The sequence below is a fragment of the Cyprinodon tularosa genome, unplaced genomic scaffold (assembly GCF_016077235.1).
Source record: "Cyprinodon tularosa strain WSP-4 unplaced genomic scaffold, ASM1607723v1 ctg52, whole genome shotgun sequence".
Taxonomy (NCBI): Eukaryota; Metazoa; Chordata; class Actinopteri; order Cyprinodontiformes; family Cyprinodontidae; genus Cyprinodon; species Cyprinodon tularosa.
In genome coordinates, this window is record NW_024039252.1 from 2,987,479 (window position 1) to 3,002,916 (window position 15,438).

General features: G+C 37.2%; 1 protein-coding gene across 3 annotated transcripts in view; it reads left to right on the forward strand.

Annotated features, from left to right (window-relative positions):
• Nucleotides 1-1,854: 1,854 nt before the first annotated feature.
• Nucleotides 1,855-15,438, forward strand: part of spidr (scaffold protein involved in DNA repair) — a 69,608-nt gene continuing 56,024 nt past the window's right edge. The window contains exons 1-7 of one of the 3 annotated variants that reach the window (XM_038303757.1): nucleotides 1,855-2,059; nucleotides 2,283-2,429; nucleotides 2,533-2,596; nucleotides 5,083-5,289; nucleotides 8,874-9,016; nucleotides 11,564-11,799; nucleotides 13,489-13,598. In XM_038303757.1, the coding sequence (XP_038159685.1) occupies nucleotides 2,045-2,059; nucleotides 2,283-2,429; nucleotides 2,533-2,596; nucleotides 5,083-5,289; nucleotides 8,874-9,016; nucleotides 11,564-11,799; nucleotides 13,489-13,598 (922 nt within the window). In that variant the 5' untranslated portion in view covers nucleotides 1,855-2,044. Of the gene's footprint in view, nucleotides 2,060-2,282; nucleotides 2,430-2,532; nucleotides 2,597-5,082; nucleotides 5,290-8,873; nucleotides 9,017-11,253; nucleotides 11,341-11,563; nucleotides 11,800-13,488; nucleotides 13,599-15,438 lie in introns of those variants that run through there. The other 2 variants (XM_038303758.1, XM_038303759.1) reach the window with 2 other exon arrangements.

The window sequence follows — 15,438 nt, forward strand, 5'->3', positions numbered from 1 at the left end:
TTACCCTTTAAATCTTTCCATATTTTATAATTTAAACCAAAATTACCTTTATATTTTTTTGGAGTGTTATGTCATAGCAGGCTTGGACTGGGAACGATTTTCAGCTTTGGCATTTTTCTATCTACACCGGCCCGCTTACTGCCAGATTGGGAAACATCCCAACCTGGCAACAATGCACGTAAGGCGAGAAACGTTAGCCTTTATATGCGAAACCCCATAATGCACCGCAACATATTTTTGAAAAATATTCATTTCACATAAATTCGCCAAATATAATAGGAACATCGTAGTTTGGTTTAAAGAAAGCATTTTAGATTTATTATTATTTAGTTTGTTGCAACGATTTTACAGTTTGAAGAAATAAAAAATTACAGCATACGCCAACTGTCACAAGCATGTGCATGACAAGGAAGGGCTATGCATGCATCATATAGGTAGTTAACATTGTATTACTTGTTGAGCTTCTTGAGTTTATTTACTGTCACAAGTAGGTACTTCGGACAGAGAGTAAATGTCGGGGCCGGTATGATTTAAGGAGGGCCGGCCCTCGCATGCTGAAAGTAGGACCGGCCCACCAGGCAAATCCCCAGTATCACAGATTACCAGTCCAAGCCTCTGTGATAGAACTGTACAAGGTAAGAGACTTGCTATGAGAGCAAAATGGCACTCTTCGTCATCGCCTTGTTCTAAAGTGGCATCTAAACAGCAAAATATGTAGGTGGCACCATCATGCAATGTAGAAGCTCATCACCACTGGTGTAAAGATAGATGAAGCTAAATGCTATTAAAAAAACAAACATTTAAGAGCCTGGGGTGGAGTTTCTCCCTTCAACTGCACAGCTGATGGAAGGGTTTCTATGAAAGCATAGTTGTGTTTGTTTAAAATTGGCCCAGTTTAACTCCAGACCTAAACATATTTACTTTACCTATAATGTCACTCCGATGGAAAATCACATCAACAATAAAGTAAAAAGTCTCATGGAACCATGCAGATAAACACCTGGAAAAGAAAAATAGAAATAAATGATAAGACTTTAAAGTAGGGGGGAAAAAAATAGAAACATTTTACTCTGCACAGTAATCAGTCATTAAGACAAATCATTGTGAAAATATGGAAAGAAGTGTGCAACTGACAATGAAGATTTAAAAGATATATGCAACATGTCTATATGTATAACAAACACCAACTGTCTACAAGAACGGAAAAGACTCCAAAAACAGCAGTGATGCACATACGTTGACTTTGCTGGAAGCAGTTATGGTTAATTATCTTTGATTTGCATAAATAATTCAAAAAAATACCTGGAAACAAAATGTGAAAAAAGATGATTGTCTAGGTGTTCAAAGCAGGACGACATACCTAAAAAAATAAATAAATAACTTGCAGAGGCAACTGCAGCAGAAAATGGTTACAGTACTGACTTAGTTGTGCTGACCATGAACCTGTGTGACTTCTGAAATGTTTAAAAAAGAATAAAATGTTAAAACCATGTGGGCTTTATATGTGAAATGATGAAATAATGTAAAATAACTCCTCCCAGTAGGAACAAAAAGCAAAACATTGACTTAATGTGCTCTAATAATTAATGCATTATAATAAATAGGTTACTAGACTGAACTGTTATTAAATGGAGGAAAAAAAATCACATCATTAGAAATATTCTGTTTATCTAATAGAGTAAAGAAAGTTGAAGTTTTATTTTTCAGAATAAAATCTTATTCTAAGAAAATAATTAATAAAAGCTACATCTTAAATCAATTTACTATTAAGCTACAGTAAACAGACCACCTTTGGATTAACCAGGACCTGGTTGTGCAACTCAAGAAGACTCCGCCCGCGTCCGGGACACGCTGCCCATAAATGAAACACTTTTATTAGCCGTTGAGCTAACGGAGCAACTAAACTTTTCTGTTAGCTTCTTCCGCACACCTGTCAGGCTGCAAACACCAGGAACTGTTTACAAATATGCTATAGAATCACGATACGAAAAGACGTGTATAGAAACAACATTTCTACGCTGCAGGTCTACAGTATTCTGCTACCATGTCTTCTAGGAAGGTAAGAAGAATGCTAACTAGCTTGGTAGCCGAGCTTCACTTGCTTTAGCAACCGGCTTCTCTTGACACGTTAGAGGAGTTTACCTGCCTGCCAAGTAGTAAAAACACATTTAGTATTTAGTTATTAATAAAACTATTCATTAAATATTGAAAACACAAAGTAAGTTCATAAATAAGTTGTGTATTGTCAGCTATGTCGTTTAATCTCTGTCTATCTTTGCCAGCGTAAAAGGTTGTCCTCCAAAGACATGAAGTGTCTCTCCTTTCCGGATGCTGTTGAAAGTGCTCCCCAGAGAAGAGAGAGGAAAACTGCATCACTCTTATCCGCCAGGAGCTGGGCAACCTGTGGGGACAGTTTTTTGGACAGCCCGGTGACAAATCTTCCCACCAATCCATTAACTAGACTATTTTCCCTTATTAGCAATTATTGTTATCTAACTGTCTGTCCCTGTGGTTTTTATACTTTTGTTGCAGAGCTTAAAGTCTTCAGGGAAAAAGCTGTCTGTTGTGAGGAAGTTGGCACAGGGACCTGCTTTAGGTAATGCATCCAAGAATCCACAGCTTTTGCTCTGACATGGGCGGTTCTAGACAGGGGCCAGCAGGGGCCAGTGACCCCGTAGAACTGGTCCTGGCCCCTGTGCTGAAAACATCCATCCATCCATTTTCTTACACGCTTAAATACCAAATGGGGTCGCGAGGGGTGCTGGTGACTATCTCCAGCTGTCTACGGGCGAGAGTGCTGAAAACATGCAGTGCAAAAATTAAAAGGTACATAAGTCAACTGGAGAAACTGTATTTGCCATTTGCAGGGCTGCCAACTTTTCACCAAACCTTGGGGTTAAATTTTGTAATAGTTTGGACAGGAAACCCTGTGAGGCTTCGATCAAAAGGCTGAGTATAGGTGCAGCTTTAGGTTGGAGGTTTTCAGAGTATTCAACTGAAACTAAGCGGCAAAATATTTATAGCACAGTAAATGTTGCTGAACAACAAGTGATCCATGGTTATGTGGAAAAATTTTCTTACAATATATATTATATTCTAGTGATTTTTAGAGAATTGAAGTAAAGAAGTATAGGCCCCCACTAAAATACTTGCATCTTAAATATACTGTAAACTAAGAATTTCACAACCTGCAGTTCAAGTAAAATAAACACTGGGGAACTAATAAGTTATTACTGGATTACTGACACTAATACAAAAACCAGTGGAATCGAAAATCATTCAAACTACACTGTGTATGAATATTTGGTAATAGGCTAAGGATTAAAAATCTTCATTCATTAGTTTTTCTTACAATTGACAAAACAGCTAAAGAATTCAGACCTTCCAGGAGACTGTAGATTTTATAAAAACTCAGTGACACAAGCATTTCTGTGGATGTTTCGTTTGGAAAATGTGATGGAAATTAAGTAAACATATTCAATGGACCAAAATAAGGATACATTAATAAGATACGAAATAATAAAATGAGAACATCCCTCTGGTTCCTCCTCTATGAGTCCTGGATAAGTGAGTTGTTCAGCACATCCACTCTGAATGTGGTTGGTCTTTTCGCTGGTGACTGATCTTTTAAAAAATAAAATGTGAAGGTTCTTTTTTCTTTTTGTAGAGCTTCTATGGGTTTGAGAGGCAAACTTGAAAGCTTTAAGAAAATATTTGTGTTGGTTTAATTATTCCTAAATTCCAACGGGAGACTATCAAACTAGAATGAGCAATAATTATTTAACTTGTGAGCAAAAAAAAAAAAGCACCAGTTAAAGAGAGAAAAAACAATTTGATGTCCACCATGGTATTTTTATACATAAATAAGTGGAACAAAGTTGAGTTTTAATGTCTGTCATTTTTTTGTGTGAGAAATTGGGAATATAGAGTGAGAGTGTGTGAAGACGCTGATATGGATGAGTCTCACTCCCAATGGGTGAGAGTTGACAGCCTTGCATTTGAGCAGGTTAGGTTGACAGTTTACCAACGATATACGATGATTTAAGTTGAAAATATCCATGATGTAAGTAGAACTTAATGATGTTTTAATTATTAAATTTTTTAGAGCATACATACTGATTCCTATGGAAGATCATCTTATTTACCTGCTCGAACTAAAGGGAAATACACTTAAAAAACTACACTACACTAAAAAAATGTAACTTTTACATCAGTTTTTTCAGTGTAGCACTAAATCCCTTTCTTAAAATCGTTATGCCCTGACATAGAAAGTCATTACTGATGTGTCCCTTTTGACCAACTGAATATTTTTATTTTGCAGTTTACTTGAACAAATATTTTTAAACCTGCAGTTAACTTTTAGCAACATCTTATCAAGATTAGATCACAGTTTTCATCTCTTGAAAACTTAATGATGTACTCTTGCCCTGTTTGTTTTTTGTGTGTTATTCTTTTTGTTCTGTGCCCCTGTAAAATAAACCCTGGCCCCTCTCCTTAATACATTATACATTATAATATGGAATTAAAACATATAATACATTACAAATCCCATTTAAAAACAAACAAGTGCCAATAACCCATGTTTGGTAGACAGAACAACACTGAACTGCTCAATAGTAGGTTAGACCTATTGTTAGCATCTCTTTGTAAATTAAACAGTATCAGATCATTATATAGTTTGTTTACTCCATTACTGCTTTCCAGGAAGAAAATTAAGTGTTCTTATAATTAGATGTGAGGGTAAAGGGATTTGACATGTCTATTGGGAACATGATGGTTTATTTCATCCTGTTTAAGGTGAGACACTAATGGGAGCTTTGAAAAGGATTTTTGTTTGGCTCTAGGTTCGACAACCACCAATCCTTTTAATCCGTTAGGAACCAAGTAAGAAACCCTGACATATTGCATAATTCTTGGTCTTACTAGAGTGTATCTAAAGTATCAAAGGTTTTGTCTCATATGTCTGATCAGATATAAATCTGATCAGAATGAAAAAAAATCAGATTCTCTGCCAGTTATTGGTTGTTATTTTGCTGTTTCCTGTATTTTGACTTTTTTTTTTCTATCTTTTTGATTTCCCAGTGCCGAGCAGTTCTTATAGCCTTGATGAGGACCCAGTGGATATCGCCTGGAGCTCTAGTGATACTGAACCATCTGATGATGAGAATCGAGTACAACATCACTCCAAAGCTGTTTCTCAACAGCGAGCACCAGCTCAAAGGCCACGAAGACCGAACACTCTGATTCAGTCCTACTCAGCTGTTCTCAAAATGCTCACTGCTGACAAAGGTAAGCCAAAGAGCTTCTGACCTGTTGGGCAGAAGAATTTTTACACATTTGCATTTCATCTTTTTAGACTGTAGGTGTTTTTCTATTATACTTTAGTCAAGAGAGCCATAGTTGTTTTTGAAAGAATTTTAGAAAGAAAAGTTGTAATGTGTCTCTACTGTCTTCTTTTTGATGGAATTTAGTCTGTAAAACAATCCTGGTTTTAAGGAAAATACGGATGTACCAACCATACACTGTGTTAACTTAAACTGCACAAGATCAGATGTTTTGACCTTCAAATTGCATTCTGCATCACCTTGATGAAGATTTAAGTCTGACAATATTTTTTCTGAACTTAGACATTCAAATCGTCTTTTGACCCATTAAGAGGAGGTAACTTGTTTATGATAACTTTAGCAATAGATGGATGTAATGTAATGATACCAGCTTTGTGCTGAACCAACACAAAGTTGATATGTCATTTTCTAGAAAAAGAAATTACGTTTTTTTTTAAATAATAATAATAATAAACAAACAATAATAATAAAGTCGTGTAATGCGCTCCAACATTACAATTATTTCCCTCGAACTTAATTCATCTTTAACACTTGCTCTAACAGTTTCATCTCATTCTATTTCATTTATTCTAGTTTGAAAGGCTGTTTATAAAATAGCGTAAACTTGTGGAACATGCTGATTACAGCAGTGTGTGGAAACCTTGACTCTCCTTTGAAATCAGCTGACCTTTTTTATCCAAACTAAGCAATCAGCCTTTTAGAAAAGTCTCGGGTTGCTTTGTCAAGCACCATCATGTTAAAAGTAAGATGTTTTTGTTTGCTAATGTTTGTGAATTGTGTACAGAACTATAGCATTTTTACAAAGATTTTTGATTTAATGTTTTGAGAGTTTTAGGCTGCATAATGGTGTTAAATCCACCAGCCTAATTAAAGGTATTGTGGAGGATTTTCACAAAGACCCGCTCTCTGTACTTAGAAAAAAGGTGCACATGCACAACCTTGTACCCGCTTCTGAGAGGGAAGGCCTTTTAAAGTCTTAGGGAAGCGGCAGTTCCAATGGTTGCAGTTCCGAATTCTCCCGAGTGGTGCCCGACTTTACACGAGTGAATAAAGTGAATGTGACTGGTCGATTATCAAAGGGGTGGGATTGTTGTGGTGGAAGATTCACAAGCATTCTGGTTGTGGCCTGTGTCTCAGAAGCATCTTGCTAACCAGTTAGCCACTTAGTGCTAGTAGGTTCCCAATGGGAAATTACATTGGGACCAAGTAGGACTTAGCTACGACACTGTCAAGGAACGCTATGGACAGCGGAAACATGCAACAGGAGGAGAGTTTTTGTGTCGGAGGTAGTGGGTGAGTCTCCTTCGTCATACATTTTTTATTTAGAGGAGGAAAGCGGGGACAAAGTTGTTGTGGAAGAGGACGCCACAACAACTCCTGTCTTAAAACCTGTCTTAAGAACACAGATTTTAAGACAGGATTTATTTTTTTAAATAGAATTTTCTTAAATTTCGGGAGATTATGGTCAGATAAAGAGTACATTTATATACATGTTTAAGCCAGAATGATTTGACAATTAAATATGACTTCCCTACGAGTTTAAACACGTGCGACAGCATGCACAAGCCCATTTCTCCTCTTACACAAGCCCATTTCTCCTCTCCTCTTGCTCGGTTTAAAAGTTGCTGTTCTCATAAGTCATACAAACTTACTGTCCGCCCTAATCGCTTAATCACTATATAGAGCAGGGACTGTATAGTGGAATTTATAGTGAACTCAGTTAACTGACCGTTCGGACAGATGATCACTGCTTTTTGCTGCCCGTAGATCATGTAACTCCTCCTCCACTGCACAGTGCCTGCACCATTTTTATATCTAGTCGCTGCTGTCGACAGCCCATGGTGAGAGCGAGCCGCTGTGACAGCAAATCCCATAATGCTTGGCGAGGAGAGCTCTCCACGCTAAGTATTCTGGGATATATTCGCCTCTTCTGAGGCCTTTCTTTTCTTCTCATACACTTCGTAGATAGTTTTTCTCTCACAAATCTCGGCCATTTTCAAAAATCAGCAGCGAGAAAGGTGAGCTTCAATGACTGTCTGACACCGTAACTCACCACTCATATATGTCTGAAAGTGCACATGCGCAGAAAAACATTACCTGGGGACGAGCACGTAGGATGGCATTACGTAAACATGTCACCAGGATGATTGTCGATTAGGAGAACCACTTATTTAGATGATCCACTTAGAAAAAGAAAATCCTCCACTATACCTTTAATCTTTAAATAATCTCTTTTGTAAAAAGTGGCAATAAAGAATTTTTAGAAAGTAATCTAATTTCTTTGCTCATATTTTCTCTTTTATCATGACTTTGCAGATTGAAGCAAGCCCACACCACAGCTAGTTTGGATCCATAGTTTTATGCAATACTTTGCAAAGCAGTCATGCAATAACTACAAATTTCACTTTTTTTGCGTGTTATATTATAAACCAACACAAAGTAGTGCATAATTGTAAAATGGTTGGAAAAAATGTTTGTTTTTTAACAAAAAATCAAAAGCATTGTTTGCATATGTATTCCTTTTTCCTTTAATACATTAAGAATGAACAGAACAAGTGAATGGGATGGACCAGTGTGTAATTTAATGCTGTGGGAATCCAGTTCTTCAGAGACATAATGAAGATATGGTTAGAGGATGGATGGATGCAATAACTTGAAAATACTGAAATATAGCCTTCCCTTCAAAAGAAAGTCCAGCAGTGACAGAGCTGCTGTATGGATCAGAGCATATTCCTGGTTTGAAATGGAGCGTTCAAAGTCCAGACATATATCCACCTTTGAATGTATGGCAATAATCTAAAATTGCTCAAAAGACGCTCTCTGCCCAACCCAAACAAGCTTCACTTATTTAGCAAAAAGGAATGGGGATAGATTTGGTTTTCTATGTGAGCAAAGCTGGTAGAAACATGCATCTCTGAGACTTCTGTTGTAAAGTACTTCACACATTTTACATTTTAGAAATAAAAAAAAGTGAAAAAAGAGAACTGGTTATTACTTTCCTAAGTTTTCAAATTCTGTATAACTTTGTCTGGGTCTCTGGCATAAAATTCCCATTAAATATAATTTTAGTTCTTCTTTCTGGGTTTACTTTTTGCTATCCTCCAACAGGTTTTTAAATATCAGCTGGTCTGTACACTCCAGTTATTGTAATTCTAAAAAAAATATCTTCACTATGAAAACAAATTTTTTGACTTCAATAAACATGTAATCCTTTCTACACGATCATAGCTGCATTACATATCATAGCTTAGGAAATATAATGATGAAATAAGGAGCTATTCTTTGTACCAGGCAAGGTAAAAAGTATGTAAATGCTGCATCTTCTTAATGAAAATTCTTTTTTTTCCTTGGTTTGTTTATTTATGCAGGCAGCAGTCTTTCTAGAACTTTCTGTCATCTAGCTGATTTACTGAATAAATTGCTGATCCTTGATAATAGCAGAAGGATTGTCTCTGTGTCTACTAATAAAGATTTTTAATACTGTTTGCAGCTTTGTAAAAAGTTAGCTCTTTCTTTTTGTCTCTGCAGATGATCTTCCTGCTATAGAAACAGACAGCGATCCGGATCAGTCCCAGGAAGATGCTGAACAGGACGGCGGGCAGCACATTTCAGACTGTGGGTCGGACTCTCCTGATGAAAACCCCCTTCTTTGTCCTCTCAGTTCTGAACATGTGAGGTTATTACACATCAGAATTAACTATAAAATAACTATTAAATAACTATATATATATATATATATATATATATATATATATATATATATATATATATATATATATATATATATATATATATATATATATATATATATATATATATATATATATATACATATATATATATATAAGGCTCACAGGTTCACACTATTTGGGAAAGTAAAGCACTATTTTTGATGGGCGAGATTTGATCACTTTAAAATTTGTCGTTTGTGCAAAAGGACACTAGATGGAGCTAACAGCCTGCTTTAGCTTCCTCTAGCTGTTTTTAGTCACAGAGTCATCCCCAACAACAACAGGACTTATGTGAGTATATGTTTTTGCATCCTGATGTATAATAGAGCACATAAGGGAACTGAATGCATATCCTTTGCTGTTACATATTATGACAGATTGTATTGAGCTTTACTGGCAGATAAAGAGTAAAATGCTGTAAATTTCAAAGTAAAAGAGTTAAATTTCCTGTTCTGGTTCAGGTGAAGTTTTTATGTCAGTCCTGTTTTGTTGGCTTTCTTTCGTGGCGATTGTTCCGTTGTGACACCACTAGGTGGAGTCTTATGTTCTTATTAGAGGACCATGAGGCTACAGTGTTAACTTTATAGCCCAGGTTATAATGTGTCAAAGTTTAACAGCTGAGGTAGCAAGAAAAGAAAAAAAAATCTTGCTTGGAGGGAGTATATTTTCTAACCATACAATCATTCAAATGAGTTATTTGTATAAATGTTTAAAAATCTAAAAGTCAAAGATTCATATGATTAAAATGCTGCTATCTATTTAAAGAAGCGCTAAACCTTAAGCTGCTCGCCCTTAAAAAAAGTCTGCGTTATGTTAGGTTACCCTTTGATTTAAATAATAAATCATTTTATTATGGTAACACTCTTTGTCAATGCTTTAATGTCACCTCTGATTAATTCCCCTCCGTCAATGCTCTAATGATTGCTTCAAGTCTAATTAATAAGAAGTTTTCTCTCTGTGCCCAAATTATTATTTCTTTTTAAGCAAAAACATTTAAGTTTTACCAAAGTCCCTCTTTGTAAGATTGAAGATTTGAGCTGATTTGTTTTTTCTCAGAAATCATTCACAGGAGATGTTTGTTAAAGGCAGGGCTGGCATGAAGGGAATTTACAAGGAGTGGACATGGTTCAGACTCAGGTTTAAGCAAACACTCACCTATTGATGGTTCAACCTGATCTAATTTTAGCCTTTACTTATATTTAGTTTGGAACATTTTGGTTGATTACTTCCTTTTCGTAGTTAGTTTAATTACGTTTATTTTTTTATGTTTTATCAGCGATTGCTGGATTAGCTGCTTTAGGCCTGTTGACAATAAATAAATGAACTCATGCACCCCTGTAACTTGTGCTAATTTTTTTAGTCTGTAGGCTGCATGTTAAGAGGAAGCCGTCAACAGATTAACATCGCTCCCGCAGACCTTAGCTACTTCCTCTCGTCACAATTTTCGTTTGCTGCTATCAGCTTTACGGGGTCAAAAAGATCACCTCACAGGAGGTTTGTGGTCAGAGCATGGACTCTTTAAGGTTCTAGTTATTCATATGTAGACCCTTTTTAAGTGTGTATATTAAACCGTTTTAGCATGTTTAACAAATGGAAAATGTATATTGATTTAATTTGCGGCACAATTATGAACAAACTGACCTGCAATTTTTTTAAGATAGAATTCCTTGTGCATTAAAAATTAGAAAATCAAGCTGGATCCGACAGGAAACAGAGAGGGAAGATCCTAATACAGGACAAAGTTGATGGCTCTTAGTGGCTGTGTTCGCCGGTCACACTTGTTGCTATTGTATTTGCCGCTGAAAGCAGACAAGCGGAGCCAGGCAGGAGACTTGGCATGTGAAGGGAATTTTACAAGGGAGGCCGCTTCCCAGATTAAGCTTTTTGATGGTTCTGACTCCTAAAACCGCTGCATACAAAGAGGTCAAAATCCTCCCCCTTCCATCCACCCAGAGCATAGGAACTACAAGTGTAGTTTTACTGCTGTTTGTTCTAGTATTTAAAAAAGCCTGCAAGTGGAGCTGTGCACTTACAATGCTTTCAGTGCTGGGTGAAAACATTTTTGAGCTTAGGCCAGGAACATCTTGTTCCTTCTTCCCTGTAGCTGGTTAGAGTGTGACGTCTGCTGGCACTTTGCCCACCAGGGTCAAGTTGATTCAAATAAGAGAACAGATTGGCTGACATTGCCTGGTATGCTGGTCTTGTCTGCACATGACAGGAACTCAGGTGCTTGTGGATTTTTCCATGTGAACAGATTTCCTCAGGTGTGCCAAGCAGTGATGCAGCAAAAAAAAAAAAGAAGTTTGTTTTGTTATCTTCAGGGTTTGTCAGTATTTCAGTGTACCATATCCACCTCTTCTGTATTTGAAGATGTTTTTTGATTTAAGCCCTGCTATCAGCTGAAACATGTCTGTATAAACTGTTTAATGCAGTTCATTTTGCTTTGCTGACTCATGAAGAATTTCACATCCTGTATTCTATTCTTAGATGACAGAGCCAGAGATCTCTGGTTATGTTTCTGATGGAGATGATGTTGGTGGCACGCTCCCATCAAGCAAACTGGACTCTGAGGTCTTTCCTCTCCAAACTGGAGAGGGCAGCAAAAAGTCTGTCCATGACTGGCTAAGATCTGCGCAGGCAATGCTGCAGACACCTCAAAAAACAGTTGAAAGGCAATCCAAGACCCCAGAAGACTCTACCAAAAAGAGAAGGAAGTTTAAAAGGTGTGACTTGTGTGTTTTATTGTTTTATAGGGTATTCTAAAATGTGAATATGACTCTGATGTGATTTCTGTCAGACTCAGTTTGATGTCTCTAAAAGTTTGAAGAATCTAAACTATTCACAAACTGGAAGAAATATTGGTTAGAATTTTTTTTCATGTTTTGTCTCCTTGCAGCCACAGACTTTTGTGTTGCTGTGGGAATTATGTAACAAACACAAAGCACCATTGTGAAGTGAAAGAAATCTAAAACTTTTTTTTTCTTCTTTTTTCTTTGCCATTATATCTTCAGGTCTTTGGGGCATGTCTCTATCAGCCTTGCATGTCTAATGACAAAACCTTTAGCCTGTTCCCCTTAGCATAGATTGTATTAATGATTTCTTTAAATGGGAGTTTTTAGGTTTTGCTCCAGTTTCTTAATTTTTATCTTTAATTTTATCTTGACTTTGACAAGCCTAAACCAACAGACCAATACAGGCTGATCTAAACCATTCCACCATGTATTTTTAGTTTTTTTTTTCTGCAGAAAGGTAATCCTTTTGAACAGCAATGTGAAGCTTTTTCACACTAGAACTGGTTTTCTCCTAGGATTGCCCATTATTTAGGTCCATCCGTCGCCCAATCAGTTATGACTCGCTTTCCTGTTCCAGTTGAAGTGAAGAACCCCCGCAGCACAGCTGTGTTTCATGGCGGGCATAGTGTATACGCAGTGCTACACATACCTTTCTCTAGGTCTCTAGGTCAAAGATTTTCTGTCTTTTTTATGGCTTGTGGTTAAAGGCAAAATACAGATTTCCTTATTACCTTTACAATGGCTTTCTGCTTACCATTCTTTATTTTAGAAAGCAGACTTGTGAAGCTTTTCCTTTTTTTTTTTTGATCAGTTATCAAAGAATTCCTTCATCTTAGGTGTGGATCTCTGCTGTTCCTCCAGAGTAAATATGAGCCTCTTGGCTGCTTCTGGGTTTAAAGCTCTGCCCTTCCAGCCTGTCGGGTTTGGGTGACCTCTGACCTGTCTGTGATGACTTCATTTATACTAAACTCTTGAAGCCCTCACATAGCCACTATATTATCTGCTCACTTTAGATTGACTGCAGATTTACTCTGATTGCTTGTTAGATTTCTGAAGGCAAGTGGTTAGAACGGTTTTTAAGAAAGTAAAAGTAAAGAGGGCTTAATGCAAAGGAAGTCACATGTTTTGATTTTAATATTGAGGGGAAAAACTTTAAACCACTATCTACCTTCTGCTTCACAGTTATGAGCTGTTTGTTTTGATTTAACTCGTATAATCAACAGAATATATTAAGGAACTGAAAATAATGATATCACCTTAAACAAAGCCATTTACTGTATAAACTGCTACAGTGTATTGCTTCATGATAGGAACAAGAAAATTCTACAAAGAAAGGCGAGACATGTTGCTTTCTGCCAGGTGAAAGTCAAACTTTGATTGCGATGTTTCCACTGCAGAAGGGATGATGAAAGGGACACCTGGTGTCATCATGTGGGTGCTAAATGTCGTTTAAGCCCTACAATCTGACAGATGGCTATCTGCAGGCTTATTTGCCTACATAAGAAAGGCTTTTATTTAACTTTGAAACAAGCAGATCTACTCTAGCATTGGTTAGGTCATATGTTCTGTGCAAGTTTTATCACATTACATCATCTCCCTATGTGTGTGTGTGTTCCACAGTGGAGGTCTGGCAGAGAGGCTGAACATACTCCAGTGCAGGCAGAGGTCAGCTATCAGTTTCTGGAGGCACAAGTCCATCTCTGAGTCCTCAACAGCAACAACAACAACAGGTGAACCGTGTCAAACAAACCTGCATAGTCAAACAAATCTCATCAGGATCTTGAAGGTGTCTATCTCTTAATAATTTCAGTACTGAACTCTGATTCCTGAGTACAATGAAGTCCGTCACTTTGAATTTTTTAATTTTTTTATGTGAACACTTCTTCTTTTTCCTTCCTCAAATGTGATAATATGGAGGGGCCGCTTGAAGGAAGCACTGCCTGCAGTTTGATTACTGTGACTCTAAGCTGTGAACTCTCTATGTAGGTGACAGGAAACTGCTTGCCTAGTTCATCTTTTTTTTTTTTCCTTTTTCCTTTCCGTGGTATACTAAACCACTAGTGTGTTCAGGTTCTTAAGTACCTCCTCATTTTAGGACACAGGCTTACTCTAAGGTGACAGTTGACTATGGAAAAACAAAACAGCCCCTCGGATACAACTTTGAGTTCGTGGGCAGTCACAGAGGATGAAATATGTGTTGGTTTACTTTTTACCTGACCTCATTTCGAAGCATTATCAGCATTTGATTTAATCTGTTTTTGTGGAGCTTTCACACAGCTGAAGTCACTTGGCTAACAGGACGATTTAGAATATAAACTTCTGCATATAACACTTTCTTTTTTTTTTTTTTTACAGTTTGATCGCTTTCATCTGACTCACTCACTGAGTATTTCATAATTTATTGTGTCTCTATGTAACATAAAGGCTTAGGCACTGTGTCTTGCAGAACTCTTCATGTTCCCTAAACAGTTGGACATTCTTTTTACATTAATACTACTAAAGTTTAAAGTACTTTAGATTTCAAAACAGTACTTCAAGATTTTAATATCTTAAGGAGCACTTATTTTATTTAGTCTTGTATTTTCCTTTGAAAATTGACAGAAAAGTCAACCACCTGTTGAAAGATCAGCTATTAGTGGCGCTTTCCACAGATCTCTGCTGTATTGGAAAGAAGAAACCAGTTTGCTGCAACAATTTTGAAGAAGTTACTCAGAGATTAGAATGAAGCTTTCTAGCCTTCATGAAGCATTCTTTGTGTGACAAAAAATGAGCACTGCATGTTATTCATGGTAAAGCATTGTGATGGCAGCATAATGCTATAGAGCAGAGGTCCTCGATTCCAGTTCTCCGTTGTGTTGCCCCGTTTAGATGTGTCTCACCTTCCACACCTGAATAAATGGCTAAATTACTTAGTTTCAGTCAGGTTCTCCAGAGTCCTGCTGATGACCTGATTATTTTACACAGAAAATAAACACACAGTGAAAAAGCAGAGACACAGCTATAAGAAGCAGGAAACCCCCTGGACTGGAATTGAGGATGCCTGCTGTAGGGAGTTCAGCAGTGATGGGAAATCACGGGTGTGTTCGAATTCGGTGGTTGTGTCCACTGAAGAACTCAGTCCAGGTATACCGGATCCACCAAAGGCTATAGATTCGAACAGGTCCAGCCTTCTACGGCTGTCACCGCCACTAGCTCAGAGTAAGCCCTGTCGCTCAATAACAATGTAAGTTGATGCACAAAGCAGGCAAAGAATCAATACAGAACTTCTAACTCCTGTTCTGTGTGCACATTTAATTTTCGAGAAGCATCTGCAGAGGTACCAAACCTATTTGGCTGACAAAGACATAAAACCTTTCAATAAACCAATATTACCTGCGACATATCTCACTCACCACCCATTTAAATGAACAATTTTCACCAATTTCAGACAAAAATATGCACATATTTGCACTTCCACTATTATCACCAATGTTCGTTGCATTTTCCATTTGAGGATGGAGCAGCCGCTTTGCTTGGAATTGCAATAATTCATGGGATACCTTAGGCTAGGAAGGATATAACCAGATCTGT